The sequence below is a fragment of the Myxocyprinus asiaticus genome, chromosome 12, assembly GCF_019703515.2.
Source record: "Myxocyprinus asiaticus isolate MX2 ecotype Aquarium Trade chromosome 12, UBuf_Myxa_2, whole genome shotgun sequence".
Lineage (NCBI taxonomy): Eukaryota > Metazoa > Chordata > Actinopteri > Cypriniformes > Catostomidae > Myxocyprinus > Myxocyprinus asiaticus.
This window is the reverse complement of record NC_059355.1, coordinates 14,421,582-14,449,402: the sequence shown is the minus strand read 5'-3', so window position 1 is coordinate 14,449,402 and position 27,821 is coordinate 14,421,582. Positions and strand designations below refer to the sequence as shown.

The 27,821-nt window shown below is 37.2% G+C and overlaps 1 protein-coding gene across 1 annotated transcript; it reads left to right on the top strand.

The window, feature by feature from the left end:
• Positions 1 to 76: 76 nt before the first annotated feature.
• On the top strand, positions 77 to 26,965 carry LOC127449620 (phosphatidate phosphatase LPIN3-like). Its single transcript, XM_051713142.1, has 21 exons — positions 77 to 125; positions 10,747 to 10,947; positions 12,548 to 12,643; positions 12,727 to 12,953; positions 13,358 to 13,465; positions 13,978 to 14,086; positions 15,250 to 15,449; positions 15,861 to 16,003; positions 16,177 to 16,315; positions 17,627 to 17,811; positions 18,044 to 18,137; positions 18,461 to 18,530; positions 18,601 to 18,693; positions 18,905 to 18,978; positions 19,280 to 19,412; positions 20,611 to 20,759; positions 20,855 to 20,941; positions 21,099 to 21,251; positions 21,488 to 21,602; positions 21,686 to 21,789; positions 23,115 to 26,965. Exons 2-21 carry the CDS (start codon positions 10,756 to 10,758, stop codon positions 23,257 to 23,259), a joined length of 2,616 nt encoding a protein of 871 aa, XP_051569102.1. The 5' UTR covers positions 77 to 125; positions 10,747 to 10,755; the 3' UTR covers positions 23,260 to 26,965.
• Positions 26,966 to 27,821: the final 856 nt, after the last annotated feature.

Below are 27,821 nucleotides of genomic sequence, written 5' to 3'. Positions count from 1 at the left end.
ACAAATGTGGGCGTGTCCTGAGGCCAAAGCCAGCTTTTGATTGGTCTGAGAGTGTTTGGCCTGGTGACGTGTGCTCTGTGTGTGTGAGTGCCGGAAGTTTTTAAAGAATCGCTGGTGTCTCTGAGGTAAGTGTATTTACAGTTCCTTTAACGTTAGATTTATTTCAGATGATTGTATTGTAACGTGTTTGTAAATCAGTTTTACCCCACGGCTGTGACTCTTTCTGCTAAAATGAATGTCTTGTGTTTACAAGGAGAGTTACTTTGTATCGCTGTTTTTGACGAATGTAACAAAGAATGATTCTGACATGATTCTGAGTTTCTGAAGTGTAATATTGTACTTTGATGATTATAATAAGAATAAATATATGTATATATATTTAAACAAAGCTTTTTTAAATAAAAGATGTACGGGGCTTTGATGTTTGTTTTTGTTCGGTTGCCAGTGGACACGTAGTCAAAACAACATACAGTATTTGCATTGATCAGATGTATATGACGTCATGAATCTCTTTTCTCTGGAATTTATTGACCTATTAAGTTGAATTTACTGAGGTTAAAATATTCTTCCTGATTGTTTAAATTGGGTTTTCTCATTATTAAAAGTTCAGTATGTAAGATTCAGAAACCCTTGTTATTAATGACACCTGTGGCCGTTAAGTGAACTGCAGTCAGCTACCTGTTGCTCGTGCTCGCGCACACACTCCATAGGGACACGAGCATCGGCCAAAACAATGACGTAACGTACAAAGAGACTGAACGTGATTCACCGGCATCATGCTGACAGATGAGGTAGCATAATTAAAACTACACAGTTGTGATTGTTTTACTACAAACTTTGAGACTGTATATTATATTTGACTCTCCAGTGCTGGAACAGGGCAAAAACAAAGTGTGGATATTGGTCTGACTATGCGAGACTGTAGTTTGAAGTAATCACTTTTCTTTGCATGATACATTGACTGCATTTATACAATAGCCTATGTCTGTGTTAGCTAGCTAGCCAGCTTTATCTAGTAGCTGTTAGCTAAATTTGGTGGATGATGATAGTAGCTGTTTATAAAATATATAAATATGTTGACACAATTCAGTATTGATGTGATTCCATCACAACTGTCATTTTGATACATCAATGCGCTGTTGTTTTATAATAATAGAATGTATATATTTTCTGTATAACCAATTTACGTTACACTAATGAATGGGTCTTTTTGCATTATCTTGAACACTGTCTAGCATTCATTTAATGTGTTATTGTAGTTTACCTTGCTGTCAAGCCAACATACTGATCTACTATTTAAGCTTATTATTATTTTTATTATTCTGAGCCAAATTTTAAACTGTATCTCCTCCTAGAGCTTTAAAGCTACAAACACCAAACTCGGGTCAGACCTTCAGACTGTTCTGACTCGGGTTGCTATCTCTTTTCTAACTGATCGGACTTCTGAACTGGACTGATTTTAAATTGACTCCCATTCAGAGAGTCATGGATATCAAGATGGTGCTGAGTATGGCTGCTGCGTTGCGAGCTCCGACACAACATAGTAGTGTTTTGTTTGTTTTGTTCACAATTCTTATGTTCTTTGTCTTGGATGTTGTCTGCCTTATTGTCTACGACAGACAAACACTTTTGGACATTGGTTCAGCAATTTCACACTGTAAACCGGACTTCAAATTTCTCAATGCCGACCCGCTTTTTACAAACACGCAAGCGGAGCCCTTTGTCTGGGCTGCACGGCCGCGGAAACGCAAAAGGAAAAGGGGAAACAGAGCCGGCGTTCTCATCAGAGTAAGACGCCGTGCAAATCGACCCCCGCTACCCACTATTCTACTGGCAAATGTTCAGTCTCTGGATAATAAGCTCTGCGAGCTGAAAGCGCAGATCTCTTTCCAACGAGATACAAGGGACTGCTGCATTATCTGCCTTACAGAAACTTGGATGCCTGCGGAGATTCCAGACTCAGCCATTGAACCTGCGGGGTTCTCCGTGCACCGAGCGGACAGAGCGAAAGACCTCTCAGGTAAAAGCAGAGGTGGTGGTGTATGTTTTCTGATCAACAAATCCTGGTGTGATCAGAGGAACGTACATTCTATCAAGTCTTTCTGCTCTCCTGATCTGGAATTTCTCATGCTTCTGTGTCGACCATTCTGGCTACCGAGGGAATTCACAGCGGTCATTATCACAGCTGTGTACATTCCCCCACAAGCCGACACAGACCGGGCACTCAAGGAACTGTATGGGAGTATAAGTGAGCAGGAAACCGCGCACCCTGAGGCCACGTTCATTGTGACCGGGGACTTTAATAAAGCCAGTTTAAAATCAGTCGCACTGAAATACCACCAGCACATTAGTTTCAACACACGAGGGGACCGGGTTTTGGACCATCGCTACTCTCCCTTCCGGGATGGCTACAAATCCCTCCCCCGCCCACCATTTGGCAAATCGGACCACTCTTCCATTCTGCTTCTGCCCGCTTACAGGCAGAAACTGAAACAGGAAGCACCCACCCTCAGAACGATCCAGTGCTGGTCGGACCAATCAGATTCCATGCTACAAGACTGTTTTGATCACACGGACTGGGAGATGTTCCGGTCCGCCTCTGATGACGACATTGAGCTTTACGCTGATAGCGTAATGTGTTTCATCAAAAAGTGTGTGGAGGACGTGGTTCCGACCAGAACAATACGGATCTATCCAAATCAGAAACCATGGATAAATAGCGATGTTCGCGCGGCACTTAATGTGTGGACCTCCACTTTCAATTCCGGGAAAGCGGAGGAGCATAAACAAGCCAGTTATGCCCTCCGAAAAACTATGAGAACCACAAAACGTCAGTACAGGAGCAAGATTGAAGGACAGTTTAACACCACCAACTCTAGAAGCATGTGGCAGGGAATTAACATCATCACGGACTTTAAAGGGAATAAAAACTCCGCCATGAACACCGCTGCCTCTCTCCCGGATGAGCTAAATACTTTTTATGCTCGTTTCGAGGGAAATAACACCGCCCTTGCGGAGAGAGCTCTCGCAGCTGAAGCTACAGAGGTTAGTTCACTCTCCGTCTCTGTACTGGATGTAACCCGAACCTTCCGACGGGTGAATATCCGCAAAGCCGCGGGCCCAGACGGCATTCCGGGCCATGTCATCAGAGCGTGCACGAACCAGCTGGCTGGTGTTTTTACGGACATTTTCAACCTTTCCCTCTCTTTGTCTGTAGTCCCCACATGCTTTAAAACATCCACCATTGTGCCTGTTCCAAAACAATCAAAAATAACATGCTTAAATGACTGGCGTCCTGTTGCTCTGACCCCCATCATCAGCAAATGCTTTGAGAGGCTAATCAGAGATTACATCTGCTCTGTGCTGCCTCTCTCTCTAGACCCATTGCAGTTTGCTTACCGCAACAACCGCTCCACTGATGATGCCATTGCATCTACAATACACACTGCTCTCTCCCACCGGGAAAAAAAGAACACTTATGTGACAATGCTGTTTGTAGACTACAGCTTCTACAGTTTGTAGAATTCAACACCATAGTGCCCTCCAAGCTAGATGAGAAACTCCGGGCTCTGGGCTTAAACAGCTCGCTGTGCAGCTGGATCCTGGACTTCCTGTCAAGCAGACGCCAAGTGGTTAGAATAGGCAGCAACATCTCCTCATCACTGACCCTCAACACTGGAGCCCCGCAGGGCTGTGTTCTCAGCCCACTACTGTATTCCTTGTACACACATGACTGTGTGGCAACACATAGCTCCAGTGCCATCATTAAGTTTGCTGATGACACGACGGTGGTAGGTCTGATCACTGACAATGATGTAACAGCCTATATGAGAGGAGGTGCACACTCTGACACACTGGTGTCAGGAGCACAACCTCTCCCTCAACGTCAGTAAGGCAATGGAGCTTGTGGTGGACTTAAGAAGAAAAGACAGAGAACACAGTCCCATCACCATCTCACACCGGACTGTCATAAATTATATTATTATTATATTATATTCTCTCTTAACAACTGACTATCAACCGACAGCCTGAATGTCAATACAGTACAATACAACCTACTGTACATTCTATATATACTATATATACTTTTTTATATATTTTTATTTTTTATTTTTATTGAATAATGTGTATCTATATAGTGCATATTGTATACTGTACAGTGTATGTTATTATTTGTATATTGTTGAGTGTAATTATGTGTATATCAGATGTTTAAATTGTGCTGTGTTAATTTGATGTTATCGTAAATTGGTACTGTCTCATCACTGTCACGACTGCTATGTTGATCAGAGCTGCACCCAAGAATTTCACACACCATTGCACTTGTGTATATGGCTGTGTGACAATAAAGTGATTTGATTTGATTTGATCAAGGTGTGAAAACTTTTCCCTGTAATAACTCCTTTAGAGAATTCAATTTACTTACTATCACTCCACCACTCATACTTTCTATCCATCACTCCATCACTCTCTTTTCTATCTTTCTATCACTCTTTTTATTCTTTCTTTCACTCCATCACTTTAACACCCTAGCAACTGCATACAACCTAGCAACCATTTAGTGCACCCTAGCAACCAAAACTCTTTGACTGCCATTCAGAATGGCTTAGATGGATATCTCCTGATCAGAATGTCCTACAGACATGAGAGTTGGCTTGTTTGAATTGGGTGAGCAATCAGTCTTCATGGAAACTACTTAGCCACGCCCTAGCAACCATTTAGAGCACCCTAGCAACCAGTCCCCACTGACTGCCATTTAAAATCGCTTAGATGGGTATCTCAAGTTCAGAATGCCGTAGAGACTTCATTGTTGGCTTGTATGACTCAGTACAGCAAGCAGCCTTCTTGGTATCACACTGGCAACTGCCTAGCAACCACATAGGCTTACGCTAGAAACCAAGTAACAAATCAAATATCTCTGCACCAGTACATCGTAGAGACTTCAGGGTTGACTTATTTAACTCAGGATGGCAAGGAGCCTTGATAAGCATCACCCTGGTAACTGCTTAGCAACCAGATGGGGTTACCCTAGCAACCAAGTAACAAATCACATATCTCTGCACCAGAGCATCGTAGAGACTTCCGGGTTGACAAATTTCACTCAGGATGGCAAGGAGCCATGTTAAGTATCACCCTGGTAACTACGTAGCAACCAGATGTGGTTACCCTAGCAACAATGTAACAAATCACATATCTCTGCACCAGAACATCATAGAGATTTCTGGTTTCATTCATTTGACTCAGGGTAGCAAGGAGCCTTTTCAGTATCAGCTTAGTAACTGCCTAGCAACCAAATGGGGTTTCCCTAGCAACCAATTTGCCATTCAGAAAAACAAGCAAGGGGTAGGGTTGCATAGGACTTCTTGCAGGTGGCTGTCTATCTGTATGATGTTCCTTCTGTCTGTCTGACTGTAAAACCTTCAAACTTCCAACATTTCAAACTATTTTAAACTTTCAGACAAGGCTTTGTCAAGCCAACATAAAGTTTGTCTTCAAACTTTACTATCTAGTTACAGATTAACATTGTTTATGACAGTTACTGTGCAGTCAAGATCAAGTTAGCTAAAATTACACAGATCAGTCCTTATGGCACTATATTTCACATGCTTTGCAGTTATGTAAGCTTACCTGTCCAATAAGAAGAATGCCAATTCAGGGTCTGTTTTGATCCCCAAAACCGAATGAAGGTCCCTCCAGGAATCAAATGTCCTGCCGATGTTCACTCTAGTTTTCGCTCGACCACGAACACGTTTCCACTTAGCCAGACTGGAATAAGTAGATTGTTTTTGTTTTTTTGTTTTTTGGCTTACTCAGAGTTTGTGTAGGAGTCGGTGTTGTGCTGGGAGCTGGCCGTTTGCTGGATTCCATCTCTAAGATAACATTACCTAGTGTTGCAGTTTGTTGTCGCTGTTGAATAGCAGAAGAGAAGCTATTGCTGTCTGAGGCAAGGCTCTTGGGAGCGCTCATAAACATCAAATTGTTTGGATTTTTCCGGCAAAAGCGACCCGCTCCCTTCGCATGAAAATCAATCTACAGGCTTTAATAGGCAACCTTGGAAGTCCGGGAAGGGCTCATTTTTTAAGTTGCGTCACAAGCCGTTCACACATTGGCAAAAAAAAGGTGAATATTACATGAAAATTGTTACATATTGCACCTTGAAGGATTGTCAGTTTGGGACACACAAACCTAAATAGTGACAACCTGCTGTTGACGGTTCTGAAACTAGCTTCATATAAGTTAATCCATTCACACAGAGCATTGATATTTGGACTTTGTTTGACTGAGTAGCCTCGAACCAGTAGGCCTATTCATAGAAACGGATTTCTGACTTTTCTTTAAAGGTTTTTTTGATTATGATTACTCTCTCTTTCTGAGTTCTAAATTTTGTACTGGATTTTTTTTTTTTTTTTTTTACTGTAAATTATCACAACACAAGAATAATAATCATTCATTATTAATAAATTGTATTAACCGGCCAATATTTAGCCATTTTAAGAATAATGGCATCTACAGTTGCAGTCAGAAGTTTACATATACCTTAGCAAAATACATTTAAACTCAGTTTTTCACAATTCCTGACATTTAATCGTAGAAAACATTCCCTATCTTAGGCCAGTTAGGATCGCTACTTTATTTTAAGAATGTGAAATGTCAGAATAATTATAGAAAGAATGATTTATTTCAGCTTTTATTTCTTTCATCACATTCCCAGTGGGTCATAAGTTTACATACACTTTGTTAGTATTTGGTAGCATTGCCTTTAAATTGTTTAACTTGGGTCAATCATTTTAGGTAGCCTTCCACAAGCTTCTCACAATAAGTTGCTGGAATTTTGGCCCATTCCTCCAGACAGAACTGGTGTAACTTTGTCAGGTTTGTAGGCCTTTTGCTCACACATGCTTTTTCAGTTCTGCCCACAAATTTTCTATCGGATTGAGGTCAGGGCTTTGTGATGGCCACTCCAATACCTTGACTTTGTTGTCCTTAAGCCATTTTGCCACAACTTTGGAGGTATGCTTGTGGTCATTGTCCATTTGGAAGACCCATTTGTGACCGAGATTTAACTTCCTGGCTGATGTCTTGAGATGTTGCTTCAGTATATCCACATAATTTTCCTTCCTCATGATGCCATCTGTTTTGTGAAGTGCACAAGTCCCTCCTGTAGCAAAGCACCCCCACATGATGCTGCCACCCCAATGCTTCATGGTTGGGATGGTGTTCTTCAGCTTGCAAGCCTCACCCTTTTTCCTCCAAACATAACGATGGTCATTTTGGTCAAACTTTTCAAATTTTTGTTTCATTAGACCAGAGGACATTTCTCCAAAATGTAAGATCTTTGTCCCCATGTGCACTTGTAAACTGTCATCTGGCTTTTTTGTGGTGGTTTTGGAGCAGTGGCTTCTTCCTTGCTGAGTAGCCTTTCAGGTTATGTTGATATAGGACTTGTTTTACTGTGGATATAGATACTTGTCTGCCCATTTCCTCCAGCATCTTCACAAGGTCCTTTGCTGTTGTTCTGGGATTGATTTGCACTTTTCGCACCAAACAACGTTCATCTCTTGGAGACAGAATGCATCTCGTTCTTGAGCAGTATGATGGCTGCGTGGTCCCATGGTGTTTATAATTGCGTACTGTTGTTTGTACAGATGAACATGGTACCTTCAGGCGTTTGGAAATTGCTCCCAAGGATGAACCAGACTTGTGGAGGTCCACATTTTTTTTCTTCTGTGGTCTTGGTTGATTTCTTTTGATTTTCCCATGATGTCAAGCAAAGAGGCACTGAGTTTTAAGTTAGGCCTTAAAATACATCCACAGGTACACCTCCAACTGACTCAAATTAGCCTATCAGAAGGTAATTGGCTAATTGCCTAAAGGCTTGACATCATTTTCTGGAATTTTCCAAGCTGCTTGTGTTTTTCAAAAGTGAAACAATCTGTCTGTAAACAATTGCTGGAAAAATGACTCATGTCATGCACAAAGTAGATGTCCTAAATGACTTGCCTGTGGAGTCGTTAAAAAATGAGTTTTAATGACTCCAACCTAAGTGTATGTAAACTTCTGAAATCAACTGTATTTAAAGAAAATATAAAATATCTGAAGGAAAATACGGTATGGATGGTTTGTTTCCTGATATCAAACATCATTTGAACTGAATTTTAGAAAGGGTTTTGATGTGTATTTTAAAAACCCACATGACATTGAGAGAAACCAGAATAAGTAGCGGGTGTGATCTGCACCTTTTCTGTCTATATATTATTTTACACGTTTAATAAAGTATATTTCATCCCCATCATTAATGAATCCTTGTTTTGCGTTTTATATATATATATATATATATATATATATATATATATATATATATATATATATATAGTAGTCAGTTTGAATACAGCTCAATAAATATAATCTGTTAGTTTATCTGTTGGAATAATAGTTTTTACAGCTGTATGTCCAGTCAGGTCACAGCATGTGATATATGACAGAACATATACTGTAGGTGTTTGTCTTGGGGGTGGGAGGCATTGAATGTGTATGACAGAGAAGTTCTCTCTCTCAAAATCACCAGTATCACCTTTTTTGTCAGTTTTACAAGTCATCAGAGAAAGAGACAAAGAGAGAGTGAGTAGGCCTTGAGTTTAAAGTGAAATAGGTTCTGGACACAGTTTTGTGTGGTGTTGATGGTACATTTAGATATTAGTTAACTCAACATCACTAGGACACTGATCAGGATCATAGAATGAAGCAGGTTTTTAGACCTTGATGGCAGCTGAAGGGTGAAGGGTACCGGGATTCACAGGAAGCAGAAGTCAGCATCATCTGTCAATCTGGGTAAGAGTTCATCATGACAGATAATCCACTCTGGATGTTTGGAAAAAGTGTCCGGTGGAAGGTATTTTAATCATCTGTGATAATTAACAAACACTTTAAAGTAGTAACAAAATTGTTAGTCAGCCGATATTTAGCTGTATTGAGGTTATTGTACTGATGAACTTATACCTCCTTTGCCGATAACTGTGTGTAAGTTACAAAATCATCATACAGGCTTGACAATGGATAATAAACACCATCAGTTTTAAAATATTTTTTTGTGAATTAGCCTAGCTGTGTAAAAATGTTTATTTAATTTTTTTTACATATCATTTGACATCATTTAATAACTATATAGGCCTAGACTGATGTTGTTGGAACAAACTGTTCTCGGGGGGTTTGTGTGTTTTGTTTTTGGTGTGTGTGTGATAAAATTTGAGATTTCGATTGAAATTCACTGTCATCAAGACGTGGTTGTGGGTAATTTTCATGATATCTGCACACAAGTTTGAAACAACCACACCTTCCTTTTCCAGAGCAGCCTGTATTTCTCCTGAGGTTACCTGTGGGTTTTTCTTTGTATCCTGAACAATTCTTCTGGCAGTTGTGGCTGAAAACTTTCTTGGTCTACCCTTGGCTTGGTATCAAGAGATCCCTGAATTTTCCACTTCTTAATAAGTGATTGAACAGTACTGACTGGCATTTTCAAGGCTTTGGATATCTTTTTATATCCTTTTCCATCTTTATAAAGTACCATTACCTTGTTACACAGGTCTTTTGACAGTTCTTTTCTGCTCCCCACGGTTCAGTATCTAGCCTGCTCAGTGCATCCACGTGAGAGCTAACAAACTCATTGTCTATTTATACACAGACACTAATTGTGTTTTTATTCTCACTTCAATCCATATTTGTTGTTTTGATTAGAGAATCAAATGTTATAAGTTTAAGTGAGGACATACAAAGAAAATGTGATTATATGGAAAAGTGCCCCGTTAGTACATACAGTGTATAGGCTAGCTTAATTTGGCAAATACTTAAATATAGATCATTAAAACAGAGCCAAGTCTCCATTTCAAAATAAGAGTTTTTTGGGCTTAAAAGATCGACGTTATGCACCATTTCTTAATTTTTTTCTGGTTATTATTTGGATTTTGGTTGAACGATGACCTGCATCTTGGATTTGATACATTTTGGACTTTTCTTGTAGCCTATATCTGTGCTTGGCATAGGAACAAGACTATTTTATTTATTTAACATTTCTATAAATCGATTTTACGGTCTGATTAATCGGTTTCCACTACTTTAGTTATCGGTATCTGCAAAATCCATCGGTTGACCTCTATTATAAACCTAAACCAGGATAAAATTGTTTTGTAAAGGACTAGTAGTACCAATGTTTCATTGGGAAGAGGTTGGAGAGGCTCTTTCATCTTAAAGCATTGTTTGAAGACTGCTTTGTCACTGTTTTAGTTATTCTTTTAGCTGTTTCCTTATGTATTCCTTGTGTGTATGTTTCCTTGGGTTAAAGCCATTTACACGAATACATCAGTTCGAACATTTGATAAATGCCTACCACATAAAATTTAGTTAGTCACTACAGATATTTATTAGTGTTACAAAGAGCTTGACAATATTAATAAATAAATATTTGTAATATATATTGAATATAAAATGTTTAGATTCATCAGATAGATCCAGTTGTACAACTTTGGTCCACTGATGTCACTTGGAATAACTTCAAATGTGGCAACATGTCATGATGATAAAGTTGAGATATTGCATATTGTCGATCTGAGTGCAATATGCAATATCTCTACACGTTTTAGACTTACAGTCTTACTGTAAGTGTCTGAAATCTCAAGAATAGGAGTAGGGAAGACAAATGAGGGGACATCAGAGATGTCTCAATTATTTTACTGTCTTTCTCTTCCTTCTCAGTCTCAGACCATGAATTACGTGGGTCAGCTGGCCGAGACAGTGTTTGTGACCATTAAAGAACTGTATCATGGGCTAAATCCAGCCACACTCACCAACGGCATCGACGTCATAGTGGTTCGCCAGCCTGATGGCAGTTTCCAGTGCTCGCCGTTTCACGTACGCTTTGGAAAACTGGGAGTCCTGCAGTCCAAAGAGAAAGTGGTAAGGATTTGGGAGGGGCAGAACATTTTTGAAAGTTAATATTTACAGTGACTATGATTATTATCATTAGGGCAGTTTAGTTGTTATTGAACTTTTTGGATCTTAGAGGAGAGCTCAGGTTGACCTACATGAGTATTTCTTCAACTTCTTGCACTTTTATCACTGTGGATTTCTAAATAAAAAAAAAATGTCACACACTATTTTTAATTTTATTATACTAGCAATGTTCAACAGTGCATGTAGTACATGCATCACAGGAGATTTATTTAATTTTTCTCTAAGAAATCATGAAAATTTCCACCACAGTGTCATTTCCAGCATGTCTGGAATTCTGTATTGTGTTTAATGAAATTCTGTTGTGAAAATGATGCAGATGTAAATGATGCTGACATTTTGAAAAATTTTTGTTTTACATAAAATGCCCTTTGTCCTTCTTAGGCTAATTTCATAGCTAACATTTGTATGTATCCTAAAAACTTAGATAAACAATATTTTCACACTTTTTGCATAATTTGGCAAAATTACAGCTTGACTGGAAATGATGGCCAATAAAAATATTCTGCTGCTCACAAGTGATATTTCCCTTGATTTGTCTTTGTTTTGTCTCATATTTCATGTCAAGCATGCTCTTCAGTGTCACTTTTGTCCACTTGGTTTGCAAGTACACTAGCTTTTGAAAAAAAAAACTTTATTAGGTGCAAAATTGTTTGGTGTGGTGGAAATGACACATCAACTGAGGGACAGAAGACATTTTTGACAAATTGATGGAAATCATTTACACACAATAAAAATTGAAATGCTTTGTTTATTTTACTCTTTGTTTAGATGATCATATTTTTAAACGTATTGTATTCAAAAATCCATGTATTTTTATAATGGATTTTCATAGTTCATAATATTGAAAGTCTGGGTCTGAGTCAAGGCTAAAACAATATATAAAAATATGTACATAAAGGCATTTGAAAAGAACCAAAAATAAATGATGAAAGGCTTGTTAAAATGTTTTTATTGAAAAAGGCTTGTTAAAATGTTTTTATTGAAAAAACTAAAAAACAACAAGAACAACAAAAACAGAGTTGATATCTTTTTTTCAGCAGTAATCACTGAAAAAATGGTTAAAACATTGTTAGCACATTTTTCTGGGCAGTAACAATGATCATATTTTTATTCTGTGATGTTTTACAAATAAGTTCTACCTGTTGTCATGCAGGGAATTTTTTAATTGATTTCTGGATCCAGAAAAGACATGGAAATTATATAAATGTATTGTGACTAAATTTTCTAGATATGCTCTGCTCTAAAATATTTAATCTGCAGGCAATTGCTTTTTGTGAGTGCAATCTCTGTTTTATGAAAAAAAAAAAAAAAAAATCCTTATCAAGTAATCATAAATCACTGGAAAAGTCATGGAAATGCATTGGTCAAAAAGTGTGGGAACCCTTGTCATGGTCCTGTCACTAATGAGAATGAAGGTAGCGCAACTTTATGGGATGGTCTTTAGATATACTGTTGCTTTCATGCCAGGAAACGCGTTAGGTAACGCATCATGAGGGGAAGGTCTATTTGTTTAGGTCTTGTGACTCCTCAGTTGATTCCACAGGTAGACATTGAGATCAATGGAGAGCCTGTGAATCTGCATATGAAATTGGGTGATAATGGAGAAGCTTTCTTTGTGGAAGAGAATGAAGATTTTGAGGTATACCCAGATTACTTTGAGTTAAGAGATTGGTTGTACAATGCTTTGCTGTTAAATTGTTTTCATTATATTCTCTCTTTCAGACGAGGGTTCCCGCTCATCTCTGCACCTCTCCGATCCCCACTGATGTTCCTGAAGTTCCTGAGCTAACTGAATCTCCCTTCAGTGTCACGTCGTTGTCAAGTCGCCACAAGAAACGTTGCAGGAAACGGGCACATTCTGACACGCAAATGGATGTCAATTCCTCCTCAGACGAGAAAGAGAGTCTAGACCAGGATGTCCATAAAGAAGAATCACCTATGGTAACAAGGTCTGACATTATACTAAGTTATAAAGTATTTTGTAGTATTTTTTGTGTAACAATGATATCCACAGATCTAACAAGTTTCCATGTTCATTGTTGACTATACCCTTACCAAAAAAATCGTTTTCAACAAAATACCATGTTACAGTTATTGTATCTTGGTATTAGCCACCACTGTCATCAAACCAAAAATTCCGTTGCTATTGATTTGTTGGTGCTGCCCCATTTTTCAGAATTTCCTCAAATTGTCAGATTTTATCCCTGGGAATATCGAACCCAAGATCCTGGCATCGCTCATGCTGTGCTCTACTAGTTTGTTCTACTAACTTAAGGAACAAAGAAACACATTGTTGGATGCTCCAATCAGAATGCTGTAACTTATTGGTTCATTGTGTTTTTACTCTTAATAGTAAGTCTATATACTACTCTCTGTCAGAGGAACCTTATGAAGAACTGTCTGGAGCTAAGAGCAGATATGTGCACCCTCACTCTGATGGAGAATGCTCAGTTAATGAGAGGTAATTATATATCCCTTAATCATCTTATAAGAGCTAAATTCTCACAGTGAGGATCAAAAGTCTGGGTCAACATTGAAAATCTGGGATTCAAAGTTTAATTTGAACCTGGATATAAAGTTTTAGGATTTTAAAAATTATTAAATAAGGAAGTGAATTAGAATTTGAAAAAGTGGGATTTAGTGTACACTTTCCAAGTGACTAATGGAATATGCAAATTGAACTCCTTTGTTCAAAAAGTCAGATTTCTTTGCTTCCCCAATCTCAAATCATACATGGAACATGATCCTCAGGTTTCAAGACATTCTCAAATTCATGTCAATTTTTCAATTTAACTTTTCACCCAAATTGTTATGTTGATACTATTATTAATAATGAGGGAAAGATGTGTTAAATTAAATAGAAGCATTTTCACAAGAGGACCCCACTGTATAAACCCTGTTTGTTTTATATGATCTCAACCCAAATCTGAATACTGTGCATTATTTCCTTTTTGCTCACACACTCTCTCTCAGTACTGTGTTCTACAGTCATCCCTCCTCTCCTAAGAGTGACTCAGAGTTGTTTAAACCACAGAAGTCTGTAGGACCTCACATGCAGTGGAACAGGGGTGCTTTTCCAAAGGTAATTTTATCTCTGATAAACTCACTGCAAAATTTCAGAATAGAATAGGACACTGCTGCTCTGTTCCAAAACCAAGAGTACAACATTTTTGTCATTATAGGAACATCTTGGCAAGGCTTATCTAAACAATAGGCAGCGAAACTACACTTTCACATTTCCTGAAGAAAATTTGAGTGGTGCTTGCACATGCAAAACTCACCACTCTTAGCAGTCTTGAGGAAATATAAAGCTGACTATTGTCGGCATAACAGTGAAAACTAATTCCATGGTTTCTGATAATGTCTCCCTTTAGCATATACTAACAGAAATGCAGAGGACCTAATACTGAGCCCTGCGGCACTCCATACTTCACTTCTGCTTGATCTGACAATTCCTTGCTTACACACTGATAAAGTGGTAGCGGTCTGATAAATAAGACCTAAACCATGCTAATGCCAGTCCACAAATGCCAGCATAATTCTCAAGCCTATCCTCAAGAATGTTATGATCTCACATTTCAAAGGCAACACTATGATCTAATAGCAGTGATTGTTGCTTGCACATGCAAAACTTAACAGTCTTTGCGGTTTCTTTGGCAATTTATTGGAAAACCCAAGACTGATCACTTTGAAAAGTTATAGCACACCTCTCCACAACAAGCTGCATGATTTGAGGTATAATTTATGTCTGTTGCACAAACAGTTTTGAAAAATCCATAACCCCAAGTATGAGCAATTGTAACAGTGATGCTTGCCTTTGAAAACACTACTAAATATGTAACAGGTCCTGCTCAACCCGCTCCAAGTGGGATTCGAACCGGTGTTGCCAGCATGGGAGGTGGTAGCACACTCACATGGAGGCAAAAGGCTACAGCTTCTAGTGTCAGTCACTAGTGTGCCTCTTGAGGCCAGGGGAGTGAGGTTTACACATACTGCACAGCTATCACGTACCAGCTGGCTCCCGTTATAAATATGCTGACAGGAGAATTGCATGGATTGTTCACAACAAAGTTGTTCAATTTGAAATATAAATATATTTTATACAGTATAAAAATTCACAATTTCACATAATATTTGTGTGCTACATATGTTATCCTGTTACCCATTTTTGGGTTGTTACCCACCAGGTTAGAAGCACTGATTTGAAATACTCTACAGTATTTTTTCTCTCTCTCTCTTGTGTAGGTGTGCCAGGCAGAGAGAGATGAATCTGATGCCCTGTATGTCCCGCCCTCCCCCCTCATGCCATCTGACCACTCCCACTTCCGGACAATCCATTGGCAAGCATCCTTTGACGTGGAGACGACTGATTCTACGGCATTAATAACAATAGTGAGAGCAGAAACTCAGATTGCAACGACCATCCCTGTCCCGTCTGAAGTTTACAATTGATCAACAAATAACAAACAGCTGGACGTCAGTGACAACGAATCGCATGTAGTGACCTCTCAGTATGCTGACGACTCCTTACCACCAGCTTGGACTGCATTGGAAACCAAAAAGATCAAAGACTATGCAAAAATTACTGTTAGCAGAGCAGAAAATTATGCCAAAATGTCTAATATATCTAGCACTGCTAGCATAATTCATGGCACCAATTCTACCAACAGCATGACTAGTTCAGACAACGTGGTTAACATAGAAAGCACAGAGACTGGTAATAACAATACTGTCTTGGACAACTCCAAAAAACCAAGCAATTTTTTCATTATTGAGATGTACACAGAGGAAGTTTTAGAAGCAGAAAATGCAATAAACTCATCAGACACAATCACTGCCATACCAACTCTCTTTAGCCAAAGCTCTGCTGAAAAGCTGTCACTCAACATGGGAGAGCCAGAGGATGGGGCAGGTGTAGAGACCTTGCTAACCAATCAGAATTCTGATAGTGCTGGATTGACAGCATCTGTGGAGTCTGCCATTAGATCAGAGGGTTCTGGTTGAGTCTGTCTCAAAAGCATCAGACTCTCCAGCCAAGAGGAAAGGTAGTGGATTAAATTAAACTCGACTGATTACAGAGAACAAATTCAGGAGTTGCAAATAATGGAAAGATTTTATTTAATAAGTTGCATTTATTCATCCAAAAGTATTTCAAAGAGTTTGGGTAAAACACTTTCTCTGCCTCTCTTTCTTTTCCTGTAGTGTGTCTGTGTCCAGTCAAAAGGATTCATCATTTGGGACCAACGGATATTTATCTTGAAGATCTGTCCAGTCTTAACTCTGAGGTCGCTGCCCTGTACTTCCCTAAGAGGTTAGACATGTGCACACATTTTCTTGCTTGTAGTTTTTAATGTTGTGCTCACTGCTGTATTTTGTTTTTTGGGACTGTCAATAGATAATAATTGTGATTAATCTCATTTGTGATCAATTGTGATTTTTGTTGTTAACTCTAGTAATCCATACATTTTCCCTAATGATGTTTTCAAGAGCTTTACAAATGTATATTTCTGAAACAATAATAAAAAAAAACTAGATAAAGTTTATCGCACTAACTGAACAGCCACATGTGTCACTTATTCTTAATACCTGCATTTTTTGACTATTTTTGAAAAAAAATATGTATTAACATTATTCGTTGTTAAACCTCTGTTTTTAAACCATATGGGACCTTACAAATGAAGACAGAAAAATGAAAGTTTGTTCTAAACCAGAATCTAAAAGGATATTAAAATATATTTAATAATTCTGGACTTATAGGCACTCCAACTTTGAAAAAAAAGCGACACAAAAAAAAAGAGACCAATTTTTGGACTTTGTAAAAATAAAATAATAACGCTAAAACCGTTCTAAGGTTATTTATTGACCCGCATTTTCACTTCAAAATCATAGGCATTGTCATTTTGACCCCTCTACAAAATAATGGATTACTCATTAAGTCTTGATCCATGGCATTTCATATTTTAACTTTCATCATCATTTATGTTTATCATTCTTCAGAAAAAGTTTTAACATAATTTAAAATTTCATCTGGAATAACCCTTTTATTATTGAACCAGTACATTGACTGTAAAATCCATGTTCAAAACCGCATTCTTGCCTTACCCTGAGTCACTATGGTAAGCCTACGTTAAGGATTTTACATTCAGAGATGTTGGGTTCAATTTAGATGGAAAATTCAGGCTTCCATCATTCGGCCTTGGATGTTTACATTATGTCCGTAAACAAAGAGAATATCCAGTGTCTGATATGCTACTTAGCACTTACTTGCTCACATGACATTTTTTGTATATACATATTGTAGGACTTTCTTCATATTATCAGTGACTCTTCTTGGTGTGGCCAGTCAGATCCGCTATCAGATTCATCCATAGAAGAAGAGCAGTGCCGAAGCACAACTTAAAAAAAAAAACAATGTTCCTCTGCAAGTCATTTGCAGTTTTATGTTTCAACCACAGGTGTCGATAGAGAGCCCAAACATTAAATCTCATAAATTGATGCACTGACTTTGGTAGCCCTGCATACTTTTTCATGTGGCCTGATAATTCAAATTGGGTGATTTTTCTCTCTTTCTTTTCCCTCTACTCTCACTTTACTTTCTAAATTTGTTTCTCTTTCCTTTCAGCGAGGCAGAGTCGGAACTCTGCTCAAATCATCCACCCAACCTGTCTCCTCCCTTGGATCAGCCACTGTCATTAGGCAGCAGGAATAGAGACAGCGGGACAGAGTATCTGTCCGACTCTACGACAGACACGCTGGACGTCACTATGGCCCTGTGCGGAAGAGGAGACATCAGCCAGATCAGTAAAGGTAAGGAGTTCTTCGTTAAGTGTTCTGCTGGCTAGCTCCACCCAGAGTGAAATCTCAATGGTCCAAAATCCTGCTCCATATAGTTGCATATTAAACGTGATTGCCTGTGATTTTTTCAATTCGCTGTATTTTCATTGAGAAGATCCTCAACTTGTCGGTCGCCCCTGGTTAGAACTTTAGCTACATTTGCTTCCTGTATGTTTAGACATGAACTTTGGTTTCTGTGTTTCAGAGAAGTTCACAGAACAGCTGGTCAAGTATCAAGACTTTGTCAACAACCCTGGAATTGTTGAAGATCCAAACCTTGTCATCTGCATCAACTCAAAGTCAGTGTGGATTTCTACTTGGCCTATGTGTAATATTTTTCATTATGTGCAGCAGTGTCGGAAATTAACGTTAGTCAGTTATTTTAACCTTCATAATTTTACCTTCTTTTTTTCTTACCTGATTTTTTATTTTTTTATTTTTTTTATAGTATCTTGACTGTTGTTTAACGGCTTTAATTTATGAGTAGCTTACAGTTTGGGAAGCTACCATTTCAAAGTACTTTCCCCAACACTGCTTATCTATTGTTTAATCACATCCATGATATGATTTTATTTTATTTTTTTCTAATGGTGCATGTTTTTTGGGCTGTCTTTTTTTTCAGGTATTATAACTGGGCAGTAACTGCTTCAATGATTCTGTTGGTTCAAGCATTCCAGAAGAATTTACCAAAGGTACGTCAGGTCAGAACTCTCTGATTAGTGTTAAATGATTGATTGAAATTGACTTGTTTTTCTGTTTTAGAGCACCGTTGTTCAACTAGTCAAAGATAAGATGCCAAAGAAGTCCGCCCGCTGGTGGTTCTCCTGGAGGAGGAAAGACATGAACAATATTGAGGTACAAACTGAAGAGGACAATTTTATAGAATGTTCCATTTTTGTAATGGGGGTAAAATCATGCATTCAGTATCAGTTCAAAAGATTATGTCAAAGTTAAAACATTGTTTTAAGACTTACTTGTTAGATACAGTCTAGAAGGTCAGAGATCATGCTTTGTTAATTGTGTGTTAGATGGTTTATAAAATATTTTACCATGTTATGACTCTCAGAGAAGCTCAAAGCCAGACTCGGAGGGAAATCAACTTGAAGCATCTGCTTCTGTCGCTGGACCCTCTACACTTAAGTAAGCCATGCACATGTGCTTGCAAAACTGTGTGCAAGAAATTGAGTGCCACAACTTAGAATACTGTTCTGTTCATACTGAGGTATTTTTGCACCTCAAGCAATTTGTCAGCCAGTTTTTATAACACTGAACTAAATGCACTCTGTATGGTTACAAAGATGATTTATTGACTCTTTCTAATGATAAACATGATGAAAGTTGATATTACCAATGTTATTGGCTCACTTGGGGGGAGATGTGCATTGCTCTTTTGATCTTTTGGCCCATTAAAGTTTTGTTTTTGTTGTGTCTTTGTGTTTAGGAAGTGCTCTGTTGAACTCTCGTGTGATGATGATGATTCTATCTCTGTGCGGCAGAAGAGTGACAGTTTAAACACAGCACAGTGTATCAGTCAGACGTGCCATAAATCACTGCGACTGACTTCTGAACAGATTGTAAGAAGCAATCTGAAGTATTTGTGGGCGGGTTTGGGAGGTTTACGAGGCCATTTTTTTAGGTTACAAACTGGTAAACGATGTTTTTAGGTTTAGGGGTAGGGTTAGGGTTAGGGGATAGAATCTATAGTTCATACAGTATAAAAATCATTATGTCTATGGAGAGTCCTCATAAGGATAGACACACCAGTGTGTGTGTGTTTGTGTTTGAACTTTCATAAAGAAAGCTGAATGGGATGATTGTCGAGCTGAAAACACTGTAATAATATGAAAGCCTATTAATGCGTATGGCTGTATTAAAAAATAATTATTAGAAAATAATTGCAGTTCAATTATTTGCAGTTAAATTAAGTGTGTAATTGTGTAAATGAACACCAGAAGTTTAACAGTCATGAAATGGGGCTGTATATTAATCTTCAATAATTCAATGGTCATCAGTCATTGCTTACTTAAACCTCCTTCCTCAATTCGCAGTAGCCTACTGTAATGCAAAAAAAAAAAAAAAAAAATATCTCATAGTCTTTAATGTGAAAAAACCTCTTTGCCATTACCATAATGTGAAAAAATCTCACTGTCATTACTGTAAAATGGAAAAAAGTCTGTCAATACTGTAATGTGAAAAATCTCATTTTCTGTACTGTAATGCAAAAAAATCTTGTTGTCATTACTGTAATGCAAAAAAGTATCATCACCATTATTGATATGTGCAGTGTGCATTATTGATAATACAAAAAAAAGCAAATCGTTTTGCATTTCACAGTAATGCCAATCTCATTGTCAATACTGAAATGCAAATAAGTCTTGTTGTCATTACTGTAATGCAAAAAAATCTCATCGCCATTATTGATATGTGAACTACAGTTTAAGTATGTCAAGTAGTATCTGTACTGAATTTAATTTGTGATTTTCATTTTAAAAAATTGTCAACAGGATAATTTTTAATTATTGCATATCAGTAATGAGAATTTGTATGGTAATGTGCCTAATTGTCATTAAAATATTTTGAAACATAATGGAAAAAATCTTAATGGACCTAAAATGAAGCTTCATGTTCCTTATGCAAAATGTAACTTTCTCTTGACTTTTGGAGAAATATGACCCAGACATTCATCTAAAACAGTCACTTATTAATTCATTCTATCAGTTTTTGTGCAATGTCATGGATACATTTATGATATTGTGTATGTGTGTGTGGCAGGAGTGTTTACATCTGTGTGAGGGAGCTAATAAGGTTGTGTTCAGTGTGACCACACAGTATCAGGGCACCTGCCGCTGTGAAGCCCCCATTTACCTGTTGAACTACAATGACAAAATCATCATCTCAGACATCGATGGGACCATCACAAAGTGAGTGTGTGGCTATATAAGTTGATGTGTGACAAATTTTTTTAGTGTATAGATATAAGATAAATTTATTCACCTTCTCTTTTTCGCCATTTCAGATCAGATGCGCTGGGTCACATTTTACCACAGCTGGGGAAAGACTGGACTCATCACGGCATCGCCAAACTGTATCACAAAATACATCAGTAAGAAATACACGTGCATAATAATTCATAAAACAGATGTAAAAACATTCTTAAAGTAACAGTAATGCAAATGATTTGAATGTTCACTGACGTATAATGGCTATATACTACATATATAAGCAGTTATTAGCATGTACGCTCTGTTCTTCTCTTGCAGGAATGGCTATAATTTCCTGTACTGTTCGGCTCGAGCTATAGGCATGGCAGACATCACTAAAGATTATTTACAGTGGATGAATGATAGAGGAACTGTGCTGCCTAAAGGACCAGTGTTTCTGGCTCCCAGCAGCTTGTTTTCAGCACTACACAGGTGAGCAAAACCAGCTAGCTTTTTGACACAGACCTCTGTTGAACTGGTAAATTCGGACTCCTAGAAGTTGCGTAAAATCCGATTGGAACTGCTGATTTCAGCCAGATCTGGCCATTTTTGTGCTACATGGTCTATGAACGTATTTTGGGCACGCCATCTGAGGCTGAGACTACTGTTCATGTGATCTTTTGTGTGTTTATGTGTCCATGTCTGTTTTGTTTTTTTGTTTATTTCAGGGAGGTGGTTGAGAAAAAGCCAGAGGTTTTTAAGATTGCGTGTCTCACTGATATCAGAGATCTCTTCAATCCCATCAGACGGCTATTCTACGCTGCCTTCGGCAACAGAACTAATGTACGTAAGTGTGCCTGAAAAAACATCTTTCAGGAATCATAGGGAAACCTGACAATGTTTTGTGTGTGCATGTTTAAATGAAGGATGCCTATGCATATAAGGAGGTTGGTGTACCAGAGACTCATATATTCACTGTGAACCCAAAAGGAGAACTCATACAGGAAAAGACCAAAGCCAACAAGTCCTCGTAAGTTACACATATGCAAATATATATGCGTATATATATATATATATATATATATATATATATATATATATATATATATATATATATATATACATATATATATATATACACACACACACACACTACCGGTCAAAAGTTTTGAAACACTTGACCGAAATGTTTCTCATGATCTTAAAAATCTTTTGATTTGAAGGCGTATGCTTAAATGTTTGAAATTAGTTTTGTAGACAAAAATATAATTGTGCCACCATATTAATTTATTTCATTATAAATCTAAAATGTAATTTAAAATTTTTTTTTTTTGAAATTGATGACTTGGACCAAATAATAAAGAAAAGCAGCCAATAAGTGCCCAGCATATTGATGGGAACTCCTTCAATACTGTTTAAAAAGCATCCCAGGGTGATACCTCAAGAAGTTGGTTGAGAAAATGTCAAGAGTACATTTCTGAAAATTCTAGGCAAAGGGTGACTACTTTGAAGATGCTAAAATATAACACAGTTTTGATTTATTTTGGATTTTGTTTAGTCACAACATAATTCCCATAGTTCCATTTATGTTATTCCATAGTTTTGATGACTTTACTATTATTCTAAAATGTGGAGAAAAAAAAATATAATAAAGAATGAGTAAGTGTTTCAAAACGTTTGACCGGTAGTGTGTGTGTGTGTGTATATATATATATATATATATATATATATATATATATATATATATATATATATATATATATATATATATATATATATATATATGTACACCGATCAGCCACAACATTAAAACCACCTGCCTAATATTGTGTAGGTCCCACTCGTGCTGCCAAAACAGCTCCGACCCGTCGAGGCATGGACTCCACAAGACCTCTGAAGGTGTCCTGTGGTATCTGGCACCAAGACATTAGCAGCAGATCCTTTAAGTCCTGTAAGTTGCGAGGTGGGGCCTCCATGGATCGGACTTGTTGGTCCAGCACATCCCATAGATGCTCAATCGGATTGAGATCTGGGGAATTTGGAGGCCAAGTCAATACCTTGAACTCTTTGTCATGTTCCTCAAACCATTCCTAAACAATTTTTCCTGCTTCCAACACATGAAATTCAAGAACTGACTGTTCACTTGCTGCCTAATATATCCCACCCCTTGACAGGTGCCATTGTAACGAGATAATAAATGTTATTAACTTCACCTTTCAGTGGTTTTAATGTTGTGGCTGATAAGTGTATGTATATATTATCCTGGTTCACTTGGAAACACATCACATTATGGCAGTAAAATTGGTTGCAAATGTTAAGTTGCCTGTAACATACTTGTGAATGTGTGTTCCTCAGGTACTCTCATCTCAGCGAGCTTGTGGATTATGTCTTCCCCTTCATTTGTAATGATCCAACCACATCCTTCGACTGTCCAGAGATCAGTAATTTCTCATTCTTGAGAGAGCCGTTACCTGTGGTGGACCTCGCTGCCTTGATCTAGCTGCAGTATTTTGATAATGATGACAAAATTATTCATTTTGGTTTAACTATTCCTTTCAAACACAGCCAAAGGTTTGTTGGAAAGAGAATGTACAGTCATAATGGCATAACACTACACTGAGCCTCTTTCTCGTTATCAGAAATACTCAGTACTTGGATGGACTTGTTTTGCCCCTCATTTAATACTGTGCATAAGCTTGTGGACTTAGATTACTGTCAGCAGAGCTGTGATTATGAATGTACCATGATTTCAAGTTCTCTACCAAATAATGGCCTAAAACAGTTTCAAGGGTTTTTTGTTTTATTTGTAATTTTGTAGAAAAATTTTATATTTACTTCTTAAAAGTGGTTACTGTAACTGGTTGAATATCATTTTTTTTTATCAGCATAGACTTTATGCAGCTGAATTTTACTTTTATTTATTAAAAATGAAAATTCTGTCATAATTTATTCATCTGCATGCCATCCCAGATGTGTGACTTTCTTCTGCAGAACACAAATTAAGATTTTTAGAAGAATATGTCAGCTCTGTAGGTCCATACAATGCAAGTGAATGGTGACTAGAACTTTGAAGCTCCAAAATGCACATAAAGGCAGGATAAAAGTAATCCATACGACTCCAGTGGTTTAATCCATATCTTCGGAATTGATTTTGGATGAGAACTGACCAAAATATAACTCCAACTTCACTCTAAATCTTGACATCAGAAGTTTTCTTGGTGATCATGATTTCAAGCTCAATCACACTTCCTATTGCACCATCTTGGGCTCTGCGCATGTGTCAAGCACGAGGAAGTGTATTAAGCTTGAAATCATGATTGTGCTTAAAGACTGCAATGATGAGATGTGCAGTGAAAAAGGAGTTACATTTTGGTCTGTTCTCACTCAAAATCCTTTGGATCACTTCTGAAGACATGGATTAAACCACTGGAGTCTTATGGATTACTTTTATGCTGTCTTTATGTGCTTTTTAGAGCTTCAAAATGATGGTCACCATTCACTTGCATTGTATGGACCAACTGAAATATTCTTCTAAAAATGTTAATTTGTTTTCTGCAGAACAAAGAAAGTCATACACATTTGGGATAGCATGAGGGTGAGTAAATTATGAGAGAATTTTCATTTTTGGTTTAACTATCCCTTTAAAAAGCATTCAAATTGAACTAAAACGAGGACAGTCTTGATTAATTTGGCTTTCTTTTGTTGTATATAATGATGTTGAAACACCCACATTTGGGCAGCTGTGTCTGAAAAACACAGATGTTTTCATTCCATTTTACCCGAGTATTCAAGAAACGGAGTCATAACTAAAGATAATAATGAAGACGGGATGTTTTGCAATAAACATAACAGCATGCTATCTTTTTGTGCCACATGGTCATGAGCTTTTTTTATTTATTTTTTTTTATAAAACATGAGATACGTTTGCAAAGGGTATGCAGCACTACATGCGTGTTCATGTATATATATATATATATATAAATATTCTTGTTTAAGTTGAGCCTTTGCATTCATAAGTGATCCTGTTGAAATTAGACCAGAATTTTTTTGTCTATCCTGGATTAAATGTTTCCAGTAAACAGTAATATACAGTATCTGTATGGGGTGCCATTTGTAAAATAAAACAAGTTACAAAAATGGGTTACATTTTGTCAGATTTAACAACAAAATCTGCTCAATTTAGCCAGATTTATGTAAAGCATAAGCATTTTAATATATTTTTTTAATTATTATTATTCATTTATTGTGTAACAAATACTTTAAATATCAAATCTAAATGTGAAATGTAAATGTTAAAACTAAATGTAAATGTTAAATCTAAATTTAAAACTCCAATATAAATCGTAAATATAAATGTTAAATATAAATCCTACATATAAATATAAATCTTAAATGTAAATTATTAATACAAATCCTTAATGTAAATCTAAATCCAAATGTTAAATCTAAATGCAAATATAAAATATAAATGTTAAATATAAATCTTGAGTTAAACATTTGGAGGACATGCAAATTAAGAACGCCCCTGGGCTGTCTTGACTGATGACATAAGCAGTGCGACAGCGTTAATTTTTTTCCCCCAGCCGTTTTCTGGCAGGTCCCGCCTCCTGCATTCGGATCGGCTACTAAGAGCTACTTACAAGCGGTCTGTGATTGGGCAGTTGAGAAGTCATTCATATAGCCTTAGTAACATATTGTTGAAGAAAAACATACAGCCACTAAGTTCGAAGTTCAGTGCGGATTTTAAATGGTTAACATTAGACAAGGCAAAACTATCACATGCATTTAAATCAGCTGTTTACTGCTTTGTCGATTAATATTATAATGGAGGCGATGTAATACCGCATCTTCCATTGTTTGAATGTGTGTGTGTGTGTGTTTACTCTCTTCTGTCCTATGCAACTGATTGACTTATTTACTATACAATACATAATAGTTCCGGTCCTCAAATCTGATTGGACGAGAGACGTTCCATGAGTACTGATGTCTCAGAACATCAGCACAAGGACGCTTCACTGTATATCACTCCGCTTGTGTTCGTGCAGTACTAAACTAAAGTGTAAGAGCAGTGCAGAGGTGTTCAGAGCTACAGTATGTGTCTCTTTTCATTTATTTTTGTGACATTACAGATTTTAACCAGCAGGTGGCGGCAAAAAACATTTTTGTGTGTAATATAAGTCAGTTCAGGTGACATGAAGTGAGTCAGTGTCAGTCAGTGTTTTCATTCATCAGCACTATGTGATCGCTCTGATTATTACTACACTACTAAAGCTATGAAATATCTTTAAACAGCTTTAAACTAACAACTTCAGCATTAAGGCTCATCACAGCTGAGAGACACAACAGACTGATTAATTACACATACTCAAGGCGCTTACCTCTTACCGGAGTTTCCACATTGGAAAGGATATACTGTTCAAAATGGGGGAGGAGATTGCGGTTTCTAATAGTGAAAGACACTTGCGCACCTGCTACCGCAAAAAAGGGAGGAATACCCCCGCTTGGATGGCTATTTTTCCACTTAGAAAATAGGATGCATTTGACAAAAATTACATTAACATCAGAAAGTTGACTAACACACTACAGCATCTCTGCTTGGTGTACAGGTGATTGCACACACTCCATCTCTCTCTCTCTCTCTCTCTCTCTCTCTCTCTCACACACACACACACACACCCCTCCTTGTTTCTCCAATAACTTGTTAGAAACATCCCAAGCCGTGATACTAGTTGTAAAGTGACATTTTTGATTTAGAAGCTTGGACACATCATTTGGTTTGAACCAGTAACGGCAGATTCTGATATGTCGCGTAAGAAAGAGTTCCATGTGCAAATGCGTTTTTTATGACCGTACTCAGTTTTTCCTTATTTTTATTTTATTGTTTTATATTTACTTGTTCATTGAACTGTTGTATAAGCAATATCACACTCACAATCATACTATATGGCCCTAAATCAGCACTGCTGTTATTGCCTGCGGCCAAATCACAGCAGTGTTGATATAAGGCCATATCGCACTCTTGCTCATGTGATATTGCTTAAGTATATTCCACACAGCTAAATATACGACACATAATTTGTCACTTCTTTTGTATAAGTTATTATCATTAATGAATTCTGCAATTAGTTTTTTAAATTAAAAAGACTATTTCAAACTAAAAATTAGAACAAAGGGATAGTTCACCCAAAAATGAAAATTCTCTCAGCATTTACTCACCCTCATGCCATCCCAGATGTGTATGACTTTCTTTTTTTTTGCAGAACACAAATGAAGATTTTTAGAAGAATATTTCAGCTCTGTAGGTCGATACAATTTTGATTTGATTTCCAATGACATTATTTTTTTTCAGTAAAAAAATAAAAATGTATATACATGTTGTCTTCTTGTACTCTTTCTATCTAAAACTGAATTTTTTCACATTCCATCTCTACGTAATAATGCATTTCTTTTCCACAGCATTCTCAGAAAAGTCTGAAAGTGTTAATTACAAAAAAAATACACATTATCTCATGGAAAGTGATAATTACCTTTATATTTTATATTCTTATATTTGGCATACCAACCATAGTTGTGGGAGCCAGGCAAAATCGGTTTGTCATAAAAAAAAAAAAAACGAAAAAAAAAAACTACATATCACTCATTATTGTTCAGGACAAAGTGTTGTCACATATAACTATTTTTTTCTTTCCAGTACATTTATTCAGCCATTTACTATTAATAAAAAGAAAAAACAAATAGTTTTTCAACTGTCGGAATGGCAAAGTGTCAGAAGTTAGAATCATCCCAATACCTTGTCTTGAAGGCGTATAAGATAACCATCCAATCAGAAGATGTCGTCAAGCTGGTGACGTAGGCTATAGACAACTTTCGTCCAATCATTTGACGTCTTATTATATTAATAGCGGGAGTTGCCGGAATAAGCTAGGGGTAAGAAATAACGCAGTGCGACCACTGATCTAAATATATATATATATGTATATATAACTCGATTGCTCATAGAATTCTAAACTGCTAGCAGAAGGTGAAGCCATCGGAAGTGCTCTGGCGGCCATTTTACTATTC